Consider the following 26330-nt stretch of genomic DNA (forward strand, 5'->3'; position numbering starts at 1 on the left):
TCAGTGCACGTTGGATTCTCGACGCGAGCGCGCGCCGATCACTCAAAGCATAACCCGTACCCGTACCTGATTATTTATTTTGAGTGTTATTCGTTTACCCTCTGTTTACGTGTACGTGTGTGTGTGTGTTAGTGTGTGCATACATATTTGACTTGTGATTAAAAGTCAGTTGACCATCGACAAGATCATCAACTCTTGATCATCGTGACCTTTAGCAAAGTCTACGACAAGCGCCAATCGATATGAGGGAAATTGTGCATCTACAGGCTGGCCAATGCGGCAATCAAATCGGTTCAAAGGTGCGTATAATTAATATTCAATTAGTGTGCCACATTTTGACGCCCCCTTGGGCCCAAAGTACATGTGCTCTTTTTGTTTCTTTTTTCTATTTTTTCACCATATTCCTAACCTCACATGTTTAATTATAAAACAGAATGAACTAAATGCGCTCACGCTCACAGCGTGTCGCTATCTCACCGTCTCCCTCACGCCGGGAGAGAAGAGAGCTCTCTGTTTGGACTGCTCTCTAGTTTAGATTATTGTGTGTTGTTGTCGGCAGTGGATATTAAAAAGAGGTGGCGCTTTGGGGGAAACTATAAAACTGCAAACAATACATCAACTGACGCAACTAAGCGTACAGAAAGTTGAAATTTTTTGTTCAGTTTTTCATATCTTATCATGCTAATGATATCAGCTGCCAGAACTTAATACATTTTAAAGCATTAAACTGTCATAGCCAAATAGGAAACTAAGCCCAATGTCCACTTCTAGTGCTTAAATAGAAATTTGCTTCTTTTTCCTCTTCTTCTCTTTTTTTTTGTGGTAACTTTCAAGTGGAACTTGTAGCTAGATGTGAATCAGTTAATCTGAAGGCTTGTTGTTGATCTTGAATCTGCTTAGCATAGCTAATTTACAATTGTAATGGATACACACACAAGGCTTTTTGGCCAACAGTTTAACGGCGTTTATGTATTTCAACACTTTTACGAAGGTTTTATTGCCAACAGTTAAAGTTTTTTATTTTTATAGAGCACAGCTAAGATCTCTGATTCCAGCTTTCAGCCATTTGCCCTTTACACTTGACTAAATTTACAGCAAACTCGTTGTTTTATGTTTTCTCTACGCTCATTTCTGAGCAACATCAGTTAATTGAGTAAATTCGTTTAGTGGAGAATTCTCTACACAACACATAATTAAGAGCTGCACGAATTTGTTTTGTATCTTTCGGTTCATCAATTGTAACTTTGATTGTTCAGTGTTCAGTGTTTTCGATGACGCACTCAACATAGTTTTCTTGCTCTTTCTCTCTCTCTCTATCTGTGCCTTGAGTACAGGTTCTTATCAAGCTCACTTTGTAGTTAGCCAAGTGCCGGTCTCCCGCCCTCCCCCCTCTAACACCTTTCCACCATCTACAGCTGACTGTAATCAGCATGTTTACAATTTACGGGTACATAAGATGAAGTCATAAATATTTAAGTGTTCATATCGCGCATAGACAAAAATAGGCATTACATACGATGTTGAGTTATGTCGCATCGACCCACTTTACGCTGACAAAAGCTGCTCACTTTTGCACTCCAAAATGCCGCATGCTTGCAGCCAATTAAAGGCATTGAAATGAAAACATTACGTTACTTTATTGTAGGCCTCGCCCATCCCAAAACATAGAAATAAAAAAAAATGAAATCTCCCCAACTCGGTGCCCCATTCTAAGCTAATTTAGCGCATTAATGTTAACTCGCACAATTTACCCCACCATGGCAAATCCAGAGAAAAGCACCAACAACGCAGTCGTTGACGTTTGACACAGTTTTTTTTTTATATATTTTTCTCTTCTTTTTTTTTTTTTTTTGTTTCTTCTTTTCCCAGCGCCGTTTTCTCCACACATTACCCCATCTGCATATTTGGTTTCATTTTGCTGTTGCTCTTGTTGCTTTTGCTTTTTCCCTGACTCGACTTTTTACACGCTTTTCCACTTCAATTTTATGTAAACATATTTTAAAGCTCTTTTTTGCGTGTTACCAAGTTAATTAGGCCGCACTTTACAATGACAAAGCCATGGCCTATCCCATCACATTTTTTTATGTTCCCATTTCACTTACATTACATTAGTGTTTTGTTGTGCTTTATTCCACGAAGGATCAGCTCATATTTTTCAAGTTTATGCACAGTTGTTGTATGACACATCTGATTAACAACAAAAAAAACCTCCTCCTAGCCTTTGGTTGTTGGCATTAAATTTTACTGTAATAATATCATCGAGCATATTTCGCTTGAAGCATTATTTATTTATTTACATATAAATTTTGCTCATGTTCAGTCGATATTATTTTGTAATTTAATTGAATGTCCATTTCTGATTAATTGGCTGTCAGTGTGAATTATTGTTTGTACGCTAAAATAAATAAATAATAAATATGCAAAAGTGCATGCGTCGCACAAAAATAAGCTCGCTAAATAGACAAATTTATGCACAGCAGCAAAAGCATAGTTTTTACCCATAAAATTCACTCTTTGTTTTTTTTTGTTATATACGAATACGTATTTATATTTTAAATCAATTGCTCTGGTGATAAAGAAACAACAAAATTGGAGCAGAAAAAAAATTGAAATCAGCTTTCAATGCTGATTTTCCCAAAAATATATGGAAAAAAAAACGTTGTCAAATGGTTTTAAATCATAAATTAATAGAATGAGATTGTTGAATAAATAAGGCCAACGAGTTTATGAACCAAAGTGGACTATTTTTGTTCGATTTAGCGAATATTATCATAAATAAAATATTGCATGTTAACACTTTAAGAAGCTTTTGCATACGTGTTTAATCTCATTTGCATGAATGTTAAGTTTTTCACTTGATGCCAATTGAATTCCAAATTAAAGTCATTTTATAGATATTTAAGAAGCACTTCATATATAATCTTTAGTCCCGTTTACATCCCCTTTGACTCTTCCATCATATTTGCGGATTTTATTCACTTTAAGGGAACATCCTTCATGCATTTCTAATTCCATATATCAACCCCCTTGAGGTCGTTTATTTGCAGACACATTTTGCGCTTTAATTTTGCAATATGGCCGTAAGTCTTCCTGCACAGAAATTGATCACACACACACACACAGACGAACACATTTAGGCGTGCATAAAACTCAAGCTTGGATATTTCACAACGGCCTGCAGCGAACGCTTTTTTCATTATTTACATAAACCTAATTTTCCCTAAATCATTTTGTGAACAATAACAGGGAAAATCTATTTACGGCATGCCGTCTTCGCCCTTAATTCAAACTCTGTCCTCCAACCCCGCCACCAAAAATGCGAAACGATGGCAGCATGCATGCAAAGAACCAAGGAAATGGATATGAGAAAAGAGTATGGAAAAAAGTGTGGAGCAAAATTTATAGACGAGTGCAACGATGTCATGCTTTAAGCGATATACCAACAGACAAGAGTCAAAGACTTGGAGATACTCTGTTTAAAGAATCTTTTCTGTAAGCTTCTCTTCTTTCCATATACTGATGCTAAGAGAATCTCTGAGAATCTTAGAGAATCTTTACTGTTAGCTTCACTTCCTTCTATATACTCTACTCTTTTAATATACAGGGTATCACAATGCCAAAACGCAAGCAACGGACAATAAAATTAAAGAGTTTGAAAAGCCAGCGAAAGCAAAGGAGCCACCATGGCGTATACGCTATGAAAATGTGGGCGTGTGTTTGTGTTTGTGAGCTATGTGCACCGCCTTAGGATACATTTATTTAGCTTTAGCTTTAGCTTACGAGTATAATAGCAAGGCATCATCGCAACGCCAAAAATAATGCACAAAATTGAATTATCGATAACGTTGGCAACTATCGCAGCTATAATTTCTTTATGGTTACACGTTGCACACGAACAACAACAAAACAAAACAAAATGGAGAAGGCAATGCCATGGCTGGCATGTGGTTCATGTTGTTGGTCTGACAGGTTAGTGGCGTTGTTATCGTTGTCGTTGTCGTGGTTGTTAATGCAGTTGATGGTATGCAAATGCAATACACAAGAGTTTTGTCGGTGTGCCTTTGACGATAACGATGATGATGATGAAAACAACAAGCGTCCTTTGATAACTTTATTGGCATATATGTCCATACATATCTATGACCAAAGAACTTATGTGAAAGGAACAGAATATGAATAAAAGAAGCTACATTTGAATTCAACTCGGTTTTTTTTTTTTAAGCTACTAAAGAGCTTTTTTAAGTTGAGCTTAATACTTAAGCTATTGAATTCCTTATCTCTTGACATTTGAATTCAATGGTCTTTTCTTTACCAACTCTTTATCTATACTATCTAATATTACATACCTAATCATCTCTTCACACTAAGTTTAACACCTAAACTATTATATATTTAATACCTAATCATCTCTTTTCATTTGACTCAAGAGATATGTTACGCTAACTTTAATAGCTAAACTATAATTTATTGTATTACATGCACTTCTTGTATTACATGCACATTCTTTTTTTAAAGAACTTTTGCACCTGTAAAAGTATGTAAATAAATATATATTGTAATAGTAGTAAAACACACAACAACCAAAGCGTTAAAATATACAATTTTGGAAAATCATTTTCAATTTACATAAAAATACGTTTATGCATACAAAATGAAGTTTACACAAAATGCCACACCCACTGCGTGCCCTAGCTCTAAAAAATAGTAAAGGGCGGACGCACATCTCGCGGCCGCATCGCTTCGTTGCACAAACTGATTATGAATAAACAACACGCGCATTTTTTTAAATAAATATTACATATTATCCCCTCCTCACTCTTTTTTCTTTCGCTCTCTTTTTGAGCTTCGATACACCCGAATGCTGCCACATGCAAATTTGCTGCCACATGCATGAGTTCAAGATGCTTTAGTTTCACATTAGCAGCAGAGAGAAGTAAAGAGAATGTGTGTGTGTGTTGCACATGATTTGGCGTACACAGCTGTCTTGTTGCAGCAAAAACAAACAAACACAACCACAACCCCATAAGTGCAACACTTGTGGCCATAGATAAGCCGCTTGCAACACCACTGTGCCACAACCTGGCTAACGGCAGACACCGTCGACGTCGGCGTCGATGGTCGACAGTCGACAGTCGACAAATGGCTGGGAGGCTTTTTGTTACTTATTTATTTAACACTTTTAAAAAGCATTCCACTCTTTTGCTCATTAATTTCTCATGTTGCCTCTTAATGCATCGGCCGCGCTGCAACCTTTGCAACCTCTGTTGAAAGCTGCCCAGCGATGCCACCTCTTGACATTCGAGCCGAGCCCTGGCATATGTTTCATTATCATTATCATTGTTATTTCCGTTTTTTCAGCATTCGTTTGTTTTTTGTGCATTTTCAATTACTTTGGTAATTTTATATTATTGAAATTGCATGCCACAAATTGTAATTATGCTTTGCCCCATTCCGATTCACAGAAAGAGAGTTCTACCTGAAATATGTTGCGCTTTTGTAATCTGGTATTTACGAAATAAATAAAGCAATAATATGTTGGAATACTTTGACAAAATGCGAAACGACGAGACTAATATCCTTGAATATTTATTGTGTATATCTAATAAAATACTGAAAAATACTAAACAAATACTAAATATTATTAAAAGTAATGAATCATTTTTATTATATTTGTTGTTGTTACGAATGAACAACGTAGCCCAATTGTTTAGGTAGAAAATACTTTTAAAAAAGTATTACAAAAATACTAAATAAATACTAAATACTTAAACATATATACAAATTGGAAAATTAATGAATAATTTGTGATACTTTAGAACAATCGACATAAAAATGTAATAATAAAAATAAAAATTACTAAATAAATACTAAATAACCTCTAAATACTAATAAAAATATATTATATGATGAAAAGTACTAAATAATTTATGGTACTTTTATTGAGGTAACAATAAATATCATTTTTTAGATAGAAAATACTAAAAAATACTAAAAATACTAAATATTAATAAATATATAAATTGGAAATGAAATGAATAATGTGTAGTACTTTTGTTGTCTATACATATGAAGAACAAAAATACTAAATAAATACTAAATACTAATAAATATAGTATACTACAAAATTGCTAAACAAATACTAAATAACTACTAAATACTTTTTGTTGTGGTTACCAATAAATATCATTTTTTAGATAGAAAATACTAAAAACTACTAAATGAATACTAAATATTAATAAATATATAAATTGGAAATGAAATAAATAATTTGTAGTACTTTTGTTGTCTAAACGCATGAAGAATAAAAATACTAAATAAATACTAAATACTAATAAATATAGTAATGAATAATTTGTACTACATCGTAGCTCAATTTTTTTCCATATGCAACCCCTTTTCAAGCAATTTGTTATTCCTAGGGTATGCAAAACGTGTCGCGCAAAAAAATATAAAAGTATAAAGCTGAAAATACATTTAAAGCTTTCAGGTTTAATTCGGTCTGCATTCTGGTAATTGCACACAAATACCCGTAGTGAGTGGCCAACGTGCAACGTGCAACGCCTGGAGCCTGGGAGAGCGTGTAAATTATGCATGCAATTGTATTGGCAATTACACATTTCCATTTTAGTCTTGCGCCGGTTTTGCGAAAGCGGCGATAAGCAGGCAACAGAAAATAACTTTGAGCCGGGCTCGCAGAGGCGAGATAATGCTGACAGATATTAACCACATGCTGTGTGCGATAGTATACTGAATTTATTGCATAGCGAAACATAATTAACAAAAACAAATCATGGTAAATGCAAATGGGCAAAATACAAAAACAAAAACAATACAATAACAACAAGGAGAAAAGAATGTAGAGAAAAATAATAATCAAGATTTGTTTTCGGTTTTCCGTTTTTCACATTTTGGTTACGGCTTTTGTTTTGTTTTATTTGCGTAAAATGCGTTGACAAATTGTGCAACCAAACAAGCCAAATGGAATTCCAAAATAAACAAGGTGCGAGAGCGTCATCAAGCAATAAAACTGTGAAAGAGACAAGAGCCAGAGAGAGACAGAGAGAGAGAGAGAGAGGGAGAGAGAGGGAAGGAAACCTCATTAAAAACCAAATGCGGTCAAAATATTTATCATTTATATATAATCACAAACACACGTTCACACAAATCGCATATGCGACTGTGTGTATCCTTGAAAAATTGGCATCGGTTTTATAATTTATCGCAGGTGAGCAACACACACAATTTTGGCACTAAAGATAGAACCAACCAACCGCTGACTAAACCACAAATAACCAAATGTCCAAAGCGAAATAATTGATCAGCCATAACATTAACAGTTGTTTAGAGCAGCAAATCTATTTGCATTTCCATCGAATTCCATGCGGCCAATTATTTATATTTATCACCTGTGATGGAAAACCATAATTCTTAAATGGTCACATAAAAAACAAAAAAAAAAAAAGGATCAACATATTTGTTATACAAATTAAGCATTATGGAAATGTTGGCTAACAAATCATCTACCAAAATGCAAATGAAATTTTCAATCAGTCAATAAATTTACAATTAAAATAAAAAATAGTTAGATAATAAATCCGTTATAATACGGCAATTAATACTAATAAAAATATGGAAAAAGTGAAGCAGTAAACTGCTAAAGTTTCGTATAAAAGATTCTAATTAAAATAATATTTTATTGATAAGCAAAACACTTTTAGAATCACCAATGATTTGACAAATAAATACCAAAATGTAAAGAATTTTCAAACAAAATAATATTTCATTGTTAAACTGGAACCACTTTTAGAATCAACATAGATTTGGCAAATAAAGTTTCTAAAATATGAAATTTCAATCAGCCAAAATTTCTTATAAAAGATTGTTATTAAAATAAAAGTATATAACAATCACCAACTCCTTAACGAATACCCTTAGCATATTAAAAAATAAAACAATGAACAATAAAAGCCATAAAAAATGATTACAAATTATATTCCAAACAGCAATTTAACAATGTTATCGTCGACATTGCAGAATGAAAGTCACTGAGAAATTGACCTTAAATAATGCCTGCTGATATTTGATATTCATGTCGCTTATCTGATGCACTCTCCGTTGATTTAATGACATTTTCAGTCATTAAACTGTACAAAAATAAATTTTATACACAACAAAAACACAAAAAAAAAAACAAAAAAAATAAACGCATTTTGCAAGCTTATTTGCGTTAATAGCCAGCAGTTATTTATTTCATTTCGAAACCGCGAGGGAAGAGAGATTGAAAAAGCTGACTGAAATATCAATTGTATGGAGAAAAACTCTTTACATGGACCACAACAACATACTTATTTACATGACATATACAAAACCACGCTGATATCATGACAATGGAATTAGGCAAAAAAAAACACGGATACAACAAAGCAAAATGTGTAAACAGCTGCTGATTTTTTGTTGTGGAAATTTATTGGAAAATTATGAGCTCTCAAAACAAAAGCAATTTAAGAACTAGCAATTAATATGTGCAACATCTTTAAACAGTTAATGAAATTTATATCGCTATTAATATTTAAGTTTGATTTGCAGTCTAAACCATACGAAATAATTCGTTTAGATGGAGAGAGGTCAATTTGAATGTACAAATACGCATCAAACTATTTACATATTTGCTTTACAATTTGTTTAGCTCACCTCTTGTCAATAAAGTTCAAATGAGGCCAAAGCCATTCCGACTCCAGACTCCAGACTATGCTGGTTGCTAGTTGCTGGTGGCTGGTTGCTGCCACACATGCTGCATGTGCCACTTGGAGTGGTTGGGGCCAGCACTTGATGTTTAACGCCACATGAGGCAACATCAGACTCCGAGTGTGTGTCTGTGTGTATGTGTGTGTGTGTACACTTCCTGCCCTGACGCTGTTTATTTATTTAGCTATTGCCGAAACATACTTCAATGTGTATGAAGTTCATATCACTTGCCACATAAATATTATTATTATTACTCTCTCTCTCTCTCTCTCTCATTCACCATCGCCTTGGGGCGAAGCATATGAATAAGTACTCCTCGGCAAATGATAAAGTGCAAGTCGGAGTCATTTCTAAGGCTCTAAAAACATATTTTGCGACATGCAAAATGATAGCAAAGACTTTGGCCATTAGTAAATATTATTGTTTGCCACTCGCTCCAGCACTTCACCGAGATCTTCCACCCTACACAATACCTGGCACAAAAATACTCCATCAACGCTTTCCCTCGAAAGTCAACACAAATCTATGCAAATGTGTCTTGTGATCTGGCCAGCTGTGCTCCAGCTCCAAGCACGCACAATCAAATGGCGGCAATAGCTGCTGGGGATTGAGTGAAATGGAAGGGGAATGACAATGTGCTGGTTACCCATAATATTAATATTTACCTCGATATACGCAGCACAACAACAGCAACAGCAACAACAACAACGACAACAATATAATCGTGGCTGTCACAACACAAGCTGCACATTAGTTAAATCAATAGCAGGCCGACCGACCAAATAAGTATACTATAAATATTTACATATCTAAATCGACAATTATTGAAATCTCAATTGAAATTGTTTGTCAGCCGCGTTCATACCTGCCCATCAACATTTATGTGTGTCTGTGTGTGTGTGCACAATTGCGTTTGGAATGTTACAAAAAAACAATTCGACAAAAGCAAATTTCTGCTGCCTGTTTGTTTTTATTTGGTTAAAGCCAAAAAGCAAATTGCTTTAATATTTAAAAACACAATCGCAATGAAAGAAAACGTTTTAAATTATTCAAGAATTTGCAATCAATTTAGTTTCTATTATTATGCGAATTAAACAGTTGATCTTTAAATCAAATTGTTGTGGCATCAAAAGAAAAAATAATTAAAATATTGACAATCAAATTAAAAAAAAGAATTTCAATTCCATTTCCATGAATAGTTGAATATTATTTCCGCAAGTTACGACAATTAAAACATATGCAATCAATTTTGAAAAGAATGCCAAAAATAAATATTAAGATGATTACAGTCTTATGAATAGTTCATCTCTTTACGATTGCAATTAGCAGTTGAACAATGAAATGAATTCTTTTGCCAACAAACAGTTTGACGATGAAATGAATCTTTATTCAATTATTTCCAAAAAGGGGTAGAAATGCATTTCGAATGTCAGCTGCATGAAAAACCAATGCGCATTTATGTTTAATAAAAAAAAACAATATAACAGCAGTAGCTTCAGCAGCACTAACAACAACAACAACGATGATGATAATAATAACAACAACAATTGTGCAGCCAATGCGCTGATAATGACAATTAGTGGCCACATTTAAATTGATGCACTTGATGAGAAATGCAATTGCAAATGCAGCTGCTGCACACACACACACAAACTCACTCACATACATTTGCGTACTCACTCACACATAGACAAAGGGTAATTTACGGTATATGCATTCGGGTAAAAATTACATTTTTTTTTGCTGGTGAACCGAGCTCGCCTCGAAATTCACACGTTCCGTCAAATTGAGCGCATTCCTCTATCCGTGTGTGTGAGTGTGTGTGTGTGTGTGTGTATGTGTGAGACCCATTCACACACACAAACACACACACAGTCATGACTATAAATTGCGAGAGCTGTAGCAATTGATTCATAGCGACGAATTGCATAATTATACCTGGGCTACGCGACGAGGTCAGCCCCAAAAAGTATGCTATGAAATTTGATTGCACTAAACTGTCGCCCCACGACATAAAGCATAAAGCATACAAGCATAAAGGGTTACTCCACATATAGAGAACATTTCCGGGGCCAGATCCTTTTAGTGTTATTACAAAATATACTTACGAAGAGGGGGCGTGGCGTGACACGCGCCCAGTTGGCCGTTAGTGTAGTTTGGGGTACAATTCGTTATTTGCGACGCGCGCATATAAATTGCATTTTTGAGCAGCTCAGCCTGCGGCTGCAGATGGTCAGGTTTGTGTGTGCCTTGTTTATAAAAGGTTTCAAATGCTTGGGGTTTTTCTCTTTATCTCTTTCGTTTCTTTTTTTCTTCTTTTTTTGTGTCGCATCAAAATGGTTTATGGCCAGCGGCTGCAAAATGTCATCTATCGATGGCGGCCGTTAAGCATTGAGTGTGTTTTGCCATTTTTATTTTATTGCGGCTTATGACTGCGTTTTGACTGGCCAGAAGAACACACTCCCACTCTCTCTCTCTCTCTCCCCCTAACTGAGCAAAGCTCATTACGTTAATGGATGTCACACATACAAAAATATATTTGTATTTGTATTTGTTGCTCGACTGCTGAAATTAAAATAAATTGACTTAGTTCACAGCGCGCGCTTTGCATTTTAAACACATGCCACGCGCACGCAAATCGCACGGCTTTTCAGGGCATTTGTAAATTGCCAAAGCGTTACAATCCTGTTTATTATTTTATAATTAGTTTCCCCAGTAACTTTCAATTAGAATTCAACTCGCCAAACACTAGACTGACATCTAAATCAAAATGTTACGCATCAACGCCATGCTTGACTTCATCCTATGAAATATGTTTATGCCAAAAAGTGCCTCTGGATTTGTTTTGAGATGCTTTTGCCAAAGGGCACAAGCGCATTAATGATATGCAGCGTATGGAATGTTAATTAGAAATATATTTTTTCCCTTTTATTGTGTGTTTGTAATTTATTCAAGTAATTGCGTATTTGATTATTGTGCAGCTCTTGATTATTATTTTTATTTTTTGTATATTACACATGGTTAAATGCCACTTATTTATTTAATTATGGATTTTAATTGCATTTTTTGTGCTACAGCATTCCGTTTCCAACTGCGCGTGTGTTCTGAATTCAATTAATCTATCATATTACAACTTTAATCAACTAAAGGATCTGTTCAACATTTGTGCTGGGCAAAATATCTTTCGCAATCTTTTTGCCATGATTTATTATTGTTGCAATTGCAATTGCAATTGCACATTTATGCGCTCTGTGTGCGCCCGCCGTGAGCACTAAAACGTCAAATTCAATATTCCAATTCAGTTGGCTGGCAATTTGGTGTTCATAGTCGCAATCGCAGTCGCAGGATACCCTCCAGTTAAATCTCCAGGGTGCGCTCTTTCGTTCGTTCGCTCTCTCTCAGTCCGTCATCCGGTGCGACATGCACTTCCGTTGCTTTGCGTAGCTCGCATCCTTTGCATCCTCAGCTAACACAAACTAAAATGTCCTTTTGTCTCAACTGAACAAAGCTGCATTCATTTGCCTTCTTTCGTTGCGTTGCGTTGCGTTTCGTTTCGTTTCTGGCCGCAATTAATTTATGCTCGTTTTTTTTCTTTGCTTTTTTGGTGTGTGGTCTCGACTTTGGCGACTTTGCCACTTGACTATTGCTTGGCTGCTCACCGCCATCGTATTTCGGTTCTTCGTTTTTTGTTTGAACGCTTTGAGAATTTTAATTTTGAATTTCTTTTAAGTGCGAGCCAATGTGCCGCTCTCGGCTCTTCACATTAAAACACAAAAAAGTAGAAACGATGGCGCCACAAAATGGCAATGGCTGGTAAAATGGCGCCGCTTTGGTCAACGCACGTTGCCTTTTGTTTACTTTTAATTTGATCATTTTCTTCCTTGCCTCGTTTTTTTTTTTTTTTTTTGCTGGTGAAACTTCTCTAGTTTTCAACTTGTGCGCAATTTTGTAATTAAGCAATTTGACCGCAGCAAAAGTTTCACGCAAATGAAGGCAGCATAATTATTTTTTCCCTTCACTTTTTTTCTATGTGTTATTGTTTTTTGATGGGTGCGAGTAAAAGTCAAAGAAAGGGCTGGGCTGAACTGAACTGAACTGGGCTGGGCACTAGCACCCAGCTACTTTATTGTACCCACCTCAAACTGCTGACACAACGATGTCAGAAGCATGAGCTGATACCCTCAAAAACGTTAAACGGGCAGTCGGACAACTAGACAGCTAAACTCGACCCCTTCAACTCAACTTTGCCATCATTTATAACAACGGCGCTAAAAGTTTTCGTAATATACATATATAATATGCTCTCTATGTTTATGAAAGGAGCAAAAAAAAGCATTTCTAAAAATACATCACCTGATGGGCAAATACTCTATATGATGGAGGTTGTAACAATTTTGTATTTTGATAAGCTATACAACATGTTTGCGGCTCTTTTACATTTTAAAGCTATTAAAAATACAATAATATTTTTATTTTATTCCATTTAATGTATTTTAGTAAATAATAATACTAAAAATAATACAAAATACTAAACATAATACTAAATACTAACAGTAGTATTAAATACTACAAAATACTTAATACTAAAAACACTAACAAAAAATACTAACAAAAATAACTTTTAAAGTATTTACATATTTTTTAAAGTATTTACATTAAATTGTCAATTATTATTTTATATACTTACATATGTATATATTTTTATATATTAAAAATGTTTTTAAATTTTACACGTTTTGAAACATAAAAATATTTATTTTTACAGCTCTTACAAATTTGTAAAATTTTAAATTATTTGTATTTCCACATAAAAGCTGCACACACTTTTTTTAACAAAAGCAGTAAAAGCAGTCTTCCGCTTTGTTACCAAAGTGAAATGTCCTGTGGCAGAGTATGCAGAAAAGCATAGCAAAAATGAAAAAAGAAAGAAAAGTGTAGCACCCTTTTGGGAGCTGAGCTGGCACTCGATGCCAGGAGCAAGCAAACAGACCGAAAGTAGTCAAAAGAAAAACGCTTATCTGCAATTGGCTTGACTAAAATATACGAACGAAACATATTTAAATTTCCCCACAGGCAACAAGTGCCAGGACAACAACCAGGACGAAAGTCAGTCAACATGCGGGTGTCTCACACACACACACACACACACACACACACACACACACACACACACACAAACGCACAGCAAGACTAACAAGCAAACAAACAAATACGAATACAAGTTGAAGCGTATGCAAATCAAAGTTATTGTCAGGCCAAAAGTGTCTACCGATGCGTACAATTGAGTGTCATATTTCCAGTTTGTTATGTATGCAAAAGGGAGCAGCAAGCAACTCGGCTAAAGCAGGGTTAATACACACACACACACACATCTCAGGCGAAAGGGAACTTTCATGTGAGGGACAACTTTTAGCAAGGCCAAACTCGAGTCAAAACTTTTGTCGGCCAGCTTCTAGTTGTAGTATTTTTGGCTTCGCTTTCTCCATGTGTCCATGTGCACAACTTGTTATCATTGTTGCGTGTCTAAAAGCCAATAGAGAAATAAAACTTTTCGCCAAACGGCAGCAGCAACAAAAGCAAACGTTTATGCTATGCCACGATTAACATAACAACAACTTATAAACGACAATCGCAACAAAAAAAGAAGAACTGTATGCATACGATAGTGTGTGTAGTTGAGTGTGTGTGATGGTGTGATGGTGTGCGAGGGTGTGTGTGTGTCTCAGTGCAATCAACGATTATCCAATTTGAAGTACACTCTCTAACTTTTTACCTTTGACATTTATTATGTTATTTATACAGCATTTATAAAGCAAGTATGTTTAACCATTGCTTAAGTTATTTGTAAAAACATTGACGAAAGAGCCGAGAAAGCTTAGATTAAATAAGTTACATTTTCTTAAACAAAATGAATATTTAGAAAAAATATTAAAATTAAAGTCTGTAATGAGACTTTTATTATGGTATTTATACAGTATTATTAATGCGAATTCACTTCACAATTGCTTGACATTATACTAAAAGCATTAGCTGAAAAGCACAGAAAGTTTAGATTAATAAAATTCCTTTTTCATCATAAATAATCTCCCAAAAATCGAAATTAATATCTCTTATAAAGGCATTTTTATATGCATATTTGCAATATGAAAAAAGCTTTTTCAGGAATTGCAAAAAATACATTTTACTTCCTACAACAACATTTTTGAATACTTTGCCACTTTCAGCAAATGTATCTGAAGTGGTTGCTGTCGACCCATCGTCTCCTTTTTTCTTGAGCATTGTCATTTCACATCCATCGACAATTGAACATTTTGTGTATTTATGATATAAGGGGCGTACGGAGCTTGTGTGCGTGGGCGTGACCAGAGGCATAAAAGTGTCCGATGCCAGGTAATACAAGTCGACTTGTGGTTCATGAATAATTGAAAGGTATTTATGAGCTCTCCCTCTCTCTCTCTCTCTCTCTGACTGGCACTTAAAAGAGGTCCTGCCACTGACAAGCTCATCAAAAAGGTGACAGAACAATCATGTAATGACAGGCGACAAGTGATGGATATTGTGTAAACTGACAAAGAGTTACAAAGCCATAAAACTAATACTACAACTAATCTTTAGCATTATAAATAAAAGAGATAACTTGCGAAGGCTGATTTCCAAAGGCTGAAAGCATAAATTAAGAAAAGAAGCCAATCTCGGACGAAAAATAATACAATATTTAGACACATACATATGTATATTAAAAATGCTGAAGAAAATAAATTAATTCATGTCCGTTGGCGCTTAAGTCCATTAAAAATCATTCCGATCAACGTGAGTGGCAGACGAGGGCAGCGCACATTGCGTTTTTCTCACAATTAGCATTTTGGCATCCCAGCTCCACTCCCACTCTCCTCCCCATCTTCACTTCAATATCGTTGCCAGCCTCCGGGGCAGAGAGAGAGCAAGAGGCAGACATGGGTGAGCGTATAGCACACACCTGCACAACAAAAGCGAACGGAACGATTGAAACATTTTTAAAAATTTGAAATTCATATGCGCAACAAACGTGAAATGTTTTACGAAGCGTATTGGGCAATAAAACCAAACCAAACCGAACCGAGCTGCAGAAAACCAAAGCAAAGCAACACAACACAACAAAAAAAAAAGGCAACACAAAAAAATAAATAAAAACGAACCACACGCAAGAAAAATATTCGTGCAAATAAATATGAGAGAGGGTTGTGAGGATGCCAAAGGAGGATGGATGGAGAAGAGCGTAGCGAAATCGCTGAAACGCTCGACCCATAGAAAGCGACAAAAATAAATAAATATATGAAAACACCTAAAAGGATTCAATTATTCCCCCTCGTTACACAACAAAAAAAGAATACATACACACACACACTTACATATAGAACAACAACAGGAACAAGCGCAAGAACAACAACAAGAGCAACAACAACACGGGCAGCAAAAAGTGCGCGCCCATAAAAGTATGCAACAGAAATTGCTCACGGCATGTAAAGTGCTCCAGCAAAGGGGCGACAGAGAAGGGGGGGGCGAGAGAGAGAGAGAGAGCGAGGGGGATGGAGTAATAGCATATGCACGCGCATAAATCGCGCAACCAGATAGGAACACAAGAACGATGACGACGATGGCGGCAGCGTTGTCGTTGGCATTGGCCATAAAAGCAAGCGGCATGTAAAAAGGACACTCATATTTATATGCACTGATTGCCAAAGCAGTGCAACACACACACACACACTCGCTGCTAGCAATGCAATACATATATTGATTGAAAAATAATATTTTAGCGCTGCATGGTAAAACTATCGCATACAAAATACACGCTGCGAATCCGCAATGGCAAAGCATAAATTCTCATTTTGTTCGAGATTTAGGTTGTATTTCAAACTATTGTTGTCAAGAATATTTTAACTACAACAAAATTAGTTAATGGAAGAAGCATAGATAAGAATTAGAGGTTAAACGTTTATATGAATGCTGTATAGGATTATATTCAAAAGGTTTTCTAATTAAATATTACGCATACGTCAAGTATACAATAATCAATAGCAAGTATATTACATTAATGAAAGGTTCTTAAACGTTTTAATGCATGCTGGATAAAGTTGCGCCATAGGAATATTTTCTACTGTATCTGCATCTACATTCTATTAAAATATTACGCATACGACATGTAAGAATATTAGAATTAAAGAACAAAAAGTCAATTGAGAAAGCTTCACTGAGCATAAAAGTTAAACGATTTCAATAAGTCTTTGATAAATGAAAGTCATTCAGATGTTTTTAAAAGATTTCTAATCAAATACTACGCATACGACAAGTATACTGAAGCAACACAATTGAGAGCTAGAATTTTAGACTTAAAAAGATAATTTAATAGAAAAACCATCACGACAAAAACTTATACGAATATTTTCCTAAGATTTCTTCAGGAAATATTACGTATACGAGATGTATACTTAAACATTACAATCAATGGATTACAAGAATATTGCAATTATGAAACAATGCAGTTAAACGATTTTAATGTACCCTACAAAATTAATAATAAACCATACTGTTAAACGATTTTAATGTACCTTATAAAAATTAATATCATGAAAATAATTTCTAAATGTATTTCTCATCAAATATTCCACACACGTCAACCATACGCACCATAGACCAATTATAAACGAAATTTCACTAATTCTTTCATATTTTCTTATTCATTTTCAGTTCTGGGAAGTCATCTCTGATGAGCATGGCATCGATCCCAATGGCTATTATCATGGCGAATCGGACTTGCAGCACGAACGCATCGATGTCTACTACAATGAGGCAAGCAGTGGCAAGTATGTGCCCCGTGCTGTGCTCATCGATCTGGAGCCCGGCACCATGGACTCTGTGCGTCAGTCACCCATGGGTCAGCTCTTCAGACCCGACAACTTTGTCTACGGACAGTCTGGAGCGGGTAAGGCGAGAATATTCTTTAATCCCTTAAAGTCTTCGCTGCACTTTGCAGCTAATCATTTCGCCATGCAGCCCACACAAAGCTCGTTTCCTGTTCAGCGTGCTTTTGTTTATCTTAGTCAAAATGCGCCCGGCAGCTGATCGTCATTGCGCTTGCTACGTGCAACTACTACTTGCAACCACAGTTGTTGCAGCTGCTGCGGCACGAGAACGGGCTGTTGTCATTGCTTTGATAAGTACAAACAAGATGTCGTTGATGGAATTGCGGCTGGTTGCGGACCTTGATAAGCTCCAGCCTCGGTCATATGGTTATGCAATGGGGCGTGGCCCTCGCCGCCCCTCCATCTCGTTAATGGCATCGTTGTTGTTGCAACATGCAGCATTGCAGTTGTGTGGCGCAAATTTCCGCTGCTGTTGAAGACACGACTGTCCGGACTGCTGATGTTAATTGCAATTATAAAATGGCCTGCGGCTGACGATGAAAATTAATTTTGTACATGTCAGTAATCACGACGCGTTGTTATTATTCTCTCCCACTCTGACGCTGGCAATGTCGGCGTGTGTTCATGTCTGTGTGTGCTTGTGTGTGTGTGTTGATTAGATAAATATGTTATTGAATATGCAACATCTGTTGAAACTTTACACTCTTAACTCTTAACTCTTTACTCTTTGTGGCAGGCAACAACTGGGCAAAGGGTCACTACACAGAGGGCGCCGAACTGATTGATTCAGTGCTCGAAGTGCTGCGCAAGGAATCCGAGGGCTGTGACTGTCTGCAGGGCTTTCAGCTGGCCCATTCGCTGGGCGGCGGCACTGGCTCCGGTTTGGGCACGCTGCTGATATCGAAGATACGCGAGGAATATCCGGATCGCATCATGAACTCCTTCTCCGTGGTGCCCTCACCCAAGGTAAGTGCGCGTATTTTGTGGGGAGCGCTTGCTGCCTGCCCATGATCCTGACCAGGACAATCCGCTTAGCCAAATCAGCTTAGCTCACACATTCGACACTGGCATCGGCTGTAAGCCGACCAGTAACCCCAAAGCGCTTTACACCTGCACGCGTTTTAGCCAAATTAGCAACATGCCCCGCACCATGGCAACAAATGTGGCTAGAACCCGAAATCCCACACACTACGTGCGTGCCAGCCACACTCATTTGTATGGCCAAAAATACGCTCTCCCAATTGAAATCGTGCACATATTTTAACAATTTATTTGCGCCTCGATTAAATTACGCAATTACTAATTATGTTTTGTACGCAAAGCTGTTCAAATTTTCCTAATTTAGATAGGCAAAAATTTCAGCATTTATTAGTATTTTTTCTGTTACACATTTTTAGTATTTTTCAATTTTAATTTCAACATTAATTTAATAGAAATAAGGAATATATTTATATATAATTTAGATTGGCAAAACTTCAGCATTTATTTGTATTATTTTGTAATAAATTTGTACTCTTTTTCAACTTTTTCAACATTCCTTACCATGTTTTGTAGGCAAAAGTGTGCAAATTTTGCAATTTAAGCTTGGAAAACCTTCTGAATTTATTTGTGTTAGTTTATTATATATTATTACTATTATTATTACAACTTTATTTTCAACATTAATTTAAGAGAAATATATATCTTAGCATATTCAGCATAAAGTAGAAAAAATGTTGTTATTTAAATCAGAAATTTTAATGATTTATTGAAATTTTTAAGCCTCTCAAAACTAAGGAAAAAAGTTCTTCTCTTCAAATTTATTTAGTTGGAGCCACTTTAAATTCATTTGGTTAGAGCAAACAGAGTTCGTTCACTTTTGCTGTCATTTGTTTTTAATATTTGTAGGCCGCTTTTATGCCAATTTTAATTGACGGCCTTACGCAGATCTGCCAAATAATTTAAATTAATTTGCGTAACGAATTTAGAGCCGCCAAAATGACCTGCGGATAATTGACAATGCAATAGTTTAAATGCATTTACGTGGATAGCTTATAGAACAACACAAACACACACACTCAGAGTAATAGTTGTGTGAGTTTTTAGCAAAACGGCTTTTGCAAATAGCTCGCAGTCGGGACGACACGCCTCAATTATAGCTTAATTAACCTAGTTGCATATTTTACACGCATTCGCAGACCATCCCTGCCTCCTCCTTCCCCCTCTCCCCGCTTTTAACAAGGGGGAATGCCTCAGCCCTGAAGGCACGTGAGACGCCTTCATTTGCATTATAAGCATGATGAGCATTTAATTACATTTCGCCATTTAATTAAATTAATTTAGTGCCAAATTGATTGTCAATAACAGGCGGTGCACAATGTCCATCAACCAGGTGCCACAAAGGAATTGAATATTTATGCAGCATTACGTTTATTTTTTTTTTGTTGCCGCAATATTACAAACAACACGAGTTGAAAGATAAAAAACACACACACACACACTCTTGCAATAAAGATAATTTAATGGGTATTTAAAATAATTTAAATAAATGGAAAATTATAAAAAGGCTGCGCATAATAGCATAGAATATTCTCCATTCTGTATTCAGCATTTGCATATTGAGAATTTATGCAAAAAAACGTTCCAATTTTTGCAATCGCCAAAAGATTGCCAGAGCATAAATTGCAGCAAATATTCCACATTTTGTCAAAAGGCAGCTTTAATTTTCAACTTTATATTGCGCCCGAAAATTCCATTCCATTTCATTCCTCCGAGCCCGAGGTCAGAGGTTGCATAGGGACAGACAATTTGAGCAATTTTCGGGGTTAACCACAATGGCAATCGCTGGGAAGGCATCAATGGACCAAACGGAACTTGCTGTGTGTTTGTGTAATTGGATGGATATCTGCAAGAGTCTATAATACAATTACACTACACTACACACACACACATACATAGATATACATGAATATATTTTGCTGTAAATATGCGCCCCTAAAGGGTTCACTTGGCACTCAATTTAAAGAAGAGCTACAAAAAGTTTATTGAGGCGTGAAATTAGCATTTGACAAACTGCTTATGCCAATATATAACACTTCTCTTTCCCATCCATTTTTGTAGTTTAACTCCCACACACATACACTTAAAACATATGCAACTCGAAGGAAGGAAGAATGAGAAACTTATGTTTGGCTGTGTTAAATTTATTACCGATACGCTTCACTTGCATTTGCCTAGCAAACTATCCTTTGTGCGTACTTCAAACTCAGAAAATGTGCCCCTTAAATTTCTACCCTCGATTTACCGCAATGTTTTGGCCAACAGCGGCCATTTTGTTGTGGCCAGAATCTGACACTCGCCTGTCACTCGAACAGCAAATTCCAAAATTTATGTGCATTGTTTTTTTTGTTTTCAACTTAAATATGAGACGTAATATCTGGCAAATTATTTAAACACTGATTAATGTAGAGAGAGAGAGTTTGCAATCAGATACTTTAACACATCCCTTTTTGATTTGCACATTTAGTTTGGAGTTATTTGCACTGAACAAAGGCAAGTCATGTCGAGGCATAACTCATTATAATTAGATTCAGGTAACTCGACTGTACTCGAGTTGCACGTTCGTTATCGCATTGGGCCCTGCTCCATTAAATAATTGCAAGGATTTATGGGCAAACATTTTGGTATTTCGAGCAACACAGAAAACTATTGTTGTTGCTCGCTTTTGGGCCAGACAATGCATCTTGCCTGAACAAATAGAGGGCTAACCAAAGTATTACTACACATAATTTTCAGTTGCCGCACACAAACAAACAAACACTAACACATACGAACACACAAAATACACATTCAGAGGCATTCATACGATACGATGTGCAATATGCAAGTGCATTTATAGTTCAACAATTGTTACTCTAAGTGCAGCTAGAGGCTGCAACATGCAGCTCCAATTGCAAGTGCAACTCCAACTTGTCCATTTGTTTATGCTTCTACTACTGCTGCTGTAGTGCAAAATGCAATTTCCATGTACTTTGCAAACAATGCAAACTTATCCGCAAAATACATTTTAGGAATCAAAAATGGTTTCTTTTTTTTTCCTACTCTGGAATTTAACTATTGTAGCTGTAGATTTTGGCCCCCCAAACATCATCTTCATTAATCCAAATCTCTCTCTCTCTCTCTTGGTTCGGACTTCCAATTTTCGTAGTTGAGTAAAATTTCTTGCAACTCTGCCGGAAATAACCTCAAGGCACCTTCTCGTCTGCATTAGAACAATTTGTAATGTGAATGCAATTGCAATATTTTCCACCTGGCAACGCATTCATGGAGATGAATTGCCAATGATATCCATCTGAAGACTGCAATCAACTGCAACTGACTGAGAATGTGAACATCAGACACAATTAAAAACAACTTTAAATTAAGCAGACTTTGCTCTCTCAGGCGCACACTAAACTAAAGCTCTAAATTCATGGGACTGTGACCAAATGTAATTATTTTGTAAGGAATGCAATTTAGAGCAGGTTTTGAAAAACAGTTCAAAATGCACTCAGAATTATTTAGATGAACAAAAAATAGTCAAACATTCCTATATAAGATATTGTCCTAATAAACATATTTTCTTGATTTGATTTTAACAATTTTGTTATTTAATTTATTCATGCAGAACTTAAGAATCGTCCTTTTATTGAAATAGAAAATGCAAAAAAAGTTGAAAAGTTAGTAAAACGAATAGAAATGTTTTTCATTTTATTATGTGAAAAATTTTATATATTTCATTTAAAAATATTTTTGCAAAAGAAGAATTAAACTGAATACTAATTAAACTTAAGATGATTATTTCTATTTCAAATCTAATATTCCGAATAAAAACATCTTTAATCTCACCTAAACATTCTATAAAATGAAGAAATTTTACAAATTAAATAGAATACAAAGTATTTTGACTTTAATTCATTGAATTATTCGCTTTCAAAATCAAAAGCAAACAGAATACTAACAATCCTTAAGATTTTTCTAAATAAAAACAAGAATAAAAAGTAGCTTGAGTTTGCGCGTAAAAATGGTCAAATTAAAGAAATATTTTCATCTAGGAAGTAAATAACGCTAGCAAAAAGCTGAATTCACAAAGTTCTAATTATAAAAATAAATTTAATCTCTACGCAACCTCGTCAGCTATCTCTTCGCTAATCTTAGTCACACATTAGACGCTAATTAGAAACTCAAATCGCGCATATTTTTCACACACTTAATAATTTTATTAATCAATGACTATTATTCTTGTGCTCACATTTTATTGATAGCAATTAACAAATTGTGTCTGCTTCTTTTTCTTGCATGCCTGTCGCATCGTCATCGCTATTTGTTGCCATCAATAGGTGTCCGATACCGTTGTGGAGCCGTACAATGCAACGCTCTCCATTCATCAGCTGGTGGAGAACACCGACGAGACGTTCTGCATTGACAATGAGGCGCTTTATGACATTTGCTTCCGCACGCTGAAGCTATCGTCGCCCACCTATGGCGATCTAAATCATCTGGTTTCCGTAAGTGAATCTTAATCAAAATTAAACTAATGTGTGTCTCGGTTTTGTGTGTTTCCCCACCCCCCTCCACCCTTGTGTTCCATCCTCTTCAACCACAACCACATGCAACAACATGCGATGCAATTCAGGTGTCCGAGGTGGTCGTTGAGCCATATAATGCAACGTTGTCGGTGCACGAATTGCTCGTGAACACAGACTTAACCTTCTGCATTGACAATGAGGCCCTGTATGACATATGCTATCAAACGTTGCGCCTCGGCTCCCCACCTATCAGGATCTCAATCACTTGGTGTCCGTAAGTAGCATTGGCCAAAGGAATACAAACAACCAGCCCCGAAGAACAAATAATATGACGATGATGATGATGACCACAAGACTAATCTAATTGCTGTCGGAAATTTGTCTAACACTCGCTTCTCTCTCTCTCTCTCTGTTCTTAGGTCACAATGTCTGGTGTGACGACGTGCCTGCGTTTCCCTGGCCAGCTGAATGCTGATCTGCGTAAGTTGGCTGTCAACATGGTGCCCTTCCCACGTCTGCACTTCTTTATGCCCGGCTTTGCCCCACTCACGGCCAAGGGATCGCAGCAGTATCGCGCCTTGACTGTCGCCGAGTTGACCCAACAAATGTTCGATGCCAAGAACATGATGACCGCCTGCGATCCTCGACATGGTCGCTATCTGACTGTGGCCTGCATCTTCAGAGGTAAGCACAAACAACTAAGAAAAAGGGTCTGACGAATTTTGGGTTTCAACTTTGAAGGGCTGTTGACATGACTCGACATGTGACATACCACGTGCTCCTTGACTTTTCAACCGCACCCACATTCCACACACAAAAAAAAAGAAGAAAAATAGTTTTTTAACAACAATTTTTGGGAGGGAACACCTTGTTGTCCCATCACTCAGTTGTTTGCTTAGTCGAAGCAGCTCAGCAACCGCAGCTAACGCGGCTTAGACGGGACAAAACTTAGTCGCTTTGTCATGGAGCTGGCAGGTGTGCCAGCTGGCCACGTTTGTCCATCGTCGTCCACGTAGCAAACCTCCCCTCACTGCTTCTATTCTTGCCACTTGCCACTTGCGACAGCGACAATTTTATTAGCAAACGCAAAGCCTACTTATGGGCGCCACTAAAAATGATTAATGCACGTTGACTGGCGGCTAAAAAGGCTGCAATCCGTCAGCGCGCACGTAGCGCAAATTTGTTTGTGAACACTCGCTTTCTCACCCCCTCTCACTCCCCTCTGCGCACTGCCTGCTGTCACCGTCTCGCCATGTGGCTAAGGTGGAGGCGAGCAGGTCGCATTTTTTCGCGCTAATTTTTAAATTAATAAACTGCTGCGCTGCGGCGCCCAAAAGTATGCCGCATAATATTTCATTTGTTATTCCTTCTGTGCCCAACCGCCAACAACAACAACGACGACGACGACGCTCGGCCTCTTGCTCCCCGCTCCATTTTGCACTGCCTTTGACTGATGACTCGCAAAACGCGCGTAATTAGAAATTTACTTTCAAGATCCATTGGGGAATTGCCGAGTTCCCGAGTTCCCATTGCCGAGTCGCTAACGTTGTAGTCCCAGTCCCGCGACCGCTGCCTGACACGGCTTTTGGGCCTTAACTAATCATGCTGAACGTGACTTAAGGCTGCAGTGTGGCCTCCCCCCCCCCCCCTGCTTCTTCGCCTGCTGCTCATCCGTTTCTTTGCCGCTTGCAAAATAATTAATCACAAAAATGAGCGTAAAGAAACAAAATACAAAACGCACCAAAAAAAAAAAAGCCAAAAACAAAAAACACAACAACAACCGACAAGAATTTAAACAGCTTTTTTAGTTGCCTCTTGGGACTGTTTTCTGTTAGTGTCCTCCTTCTGCTTCTGCCTCTGCTCCTGTGCCTTCGTCTGAGCAGGAGCAGCCCAGGTGGCCAAGTGTGTGTTGCCAGGAAGCAGCTTTAGGAAGCCGTTTAGTATTTCATATTCAGGGATTTGGGGATTTGCTTGACGCATCAAAGCCAACGTTGGCTTTTGATGTAAATGCGTCAAGTTGGCGTCCAACTGCTGCTCCTGTTGCTTCCGTCTCTTAGTTTACTTTGAATTCCAAGTATTTTTATGCTGACGCTGTTAATAATTAACAGGACCCATGTCCATGAAGGAGGTGGACACACAGATGCTCAACGTGCAGAGCAAGAACAGCAGCTACTTTGTCGAATGGATCCCCAACAATGTGAAGGTCGCCGTCTGTGACATTCCGCCACGCGGCCTCAAAATGTCCGCCACATTCATTGGCAACTCGACGGCCATCCAGGAGATCTTCAAGCGCATCTCCGAACAGTTTACTGCGATGTTCCGTCGCAAGGCTTTCCTGCATTGGTACACCGGCGAGGGCATGGACGAGATGGAGTTCACCGAGGCCGAGAGCAACATGAACGATCTGATATCCGAATATCAACAGTACCAGGTGCGTCTTCACTTACTAAACTTTGTTTCAATTACAGCTTTACTTATTTAATATTATCGTTTATCATCTTGCAGGAAGCCACCGCCGACGACGATGTCGAATTCGACGAAGAGCAGGCCGAGCACGAGGCTTACGAGGCGGAGACGCTGCAGAATGGCGACTCCTAGTCCAGCACTTTCAACTAACGCCTTCCGCTTGTACTATTCTGCATGACTAACTTTAAACATAAGCTATTTAACATGTAGAGACAAGTTGTGCAGCTAATAAAACATAAATCTAGTATTTCATTCTTATGTTTTTTAAGTGTTTCTTTTTTCTTTTATTGGCTCGCTTTTCAGCTCTCTTAATTTTATAGTGGATAGTTGAGCAAGACATCTTGTCGCGCCAGCTCCAACAACATAGGATCGTCGAAGAACTTGTTGATGGACACATCCTCAGAGAGACCTTTGCGTCTTCGTGTCTTGATCATAAACTCACGAGCTAAATGCGACGCCTGCTGCGGCTCCAGTGGCCGGATGACAATGCTCTTGTCCAGCGGATCGCCGGGCACGATTTGCCAGTGATGGAACACGGACAGACAGAAGGCCTGACCCTGGGTGTGTGTGCGCAGATCTGTCTCGAAACCGAACGAATCAATGGCGGGTATAAATGCTTTGATTGTGTAAATCGGTGAGCCTGAAACTGGAGCATCTTGCGTCACATGTCCTC

The 26330-nt window shown here is 37.2% G+C and overlaps 2 protein-coding genes across 4 annotated transcripts in view; one reads left to right on the plus strand and one right to left on the minus strand.

Moving 5' to 3' along the window:
* Positions 1-25909, plus strand: LOC133835685 (tubulin beta chain). 3 transcript variants are annotated; one of them, XM_062265715.1, is made up of 7 exons: positions 8-299; positions 17470-17704; positions 18382-18611; positions 23003-23170; positions 23611-23875; positions 25300-25622; positions 25697-25909. In XM_062265715.1, exons 1-7 carry the CDS (start codon positions 243-245, stop codon positions 25787-25789), a joined length of 1371 nt encoding a protein of 456 aa, XP_062121699.1. In that variant the 5' UTR covers positions 8-242; the 3' UTR covers positions 25790-25909. The 3 variants fall into 3 exon arrangements, with proteins under 3 accessions (XP_062121702.1, XP_062121699.1, XP_062121701.1); XM_062265718.1 differs by lacking the exons at positions 23003-23170; positions 25300-25622; positions 25697-25909 and adding an exon at positions 23299-23465 and having other exon boundaries at positions 1-299; positions 23611-23774; XM_062265717.1 differs by lacking the exons at positions 8-299; positions 17470-17704; positions 18382-18611; positions 23003-23170 and adding an exon at positions 23345-23465.
* LOC133835684 (116 kDa U5 small nuclear ribonucleoprotein component) overlaps positions 25795-26330 on the minus strand; it is a 3774-nt gene continuing 3238 nt past the window's right edge. Inside the window, exon 7 of the mRNA XM_062265714.1 lies at positions 25795-26329. Within this exon, the coding sequence (XP_062121698.1) occupies positions 25972-26329 (358 nt within the window). The 3' untranslated portion in view covers positions 25795-25971. The remainder of the gene's footprint in view (position 26330) is intronic.

Source organism: Drosophila sulfurigaster, chromosome 2R, assembly GCF_023558435.1.
Source record: "Drosophila sulfurigaster albostrigata strain 15112-1811.04 chromosome 2R, ASM2355843v2, whole genome shotgun sequence".
NCBI lineage: Eukaryota > Metazoa > Arthropoda > Insecta > Diptera > Drosophilidae > Drosophila > Drosophila sulfurigaster.

Bases quoted from the DNA above. Each gene is read 5' to 3' on its own strand.
- LOC133835685 (XM_062265715.1), top strand. From the start codon at position 243: ATGAGGGAAATTGTGCATCTACAGGCTGGCCAATGCGGCAATCAAATC. The intron at 300-17,469 runs GTGCGTATAATT...ATTCATTTTCAG, and splicing joins GCAATCAAATCGGTTCAAAG to TTCTGGGAAGTCATCTCTGA. The intron at 23,876-25,299 runs GTAAGCACAAAC...AATAATTAACAG, and splicing joins TGTGGCCTGCATCTTCAGAG to GACCCATGTCCATGAAGGAG.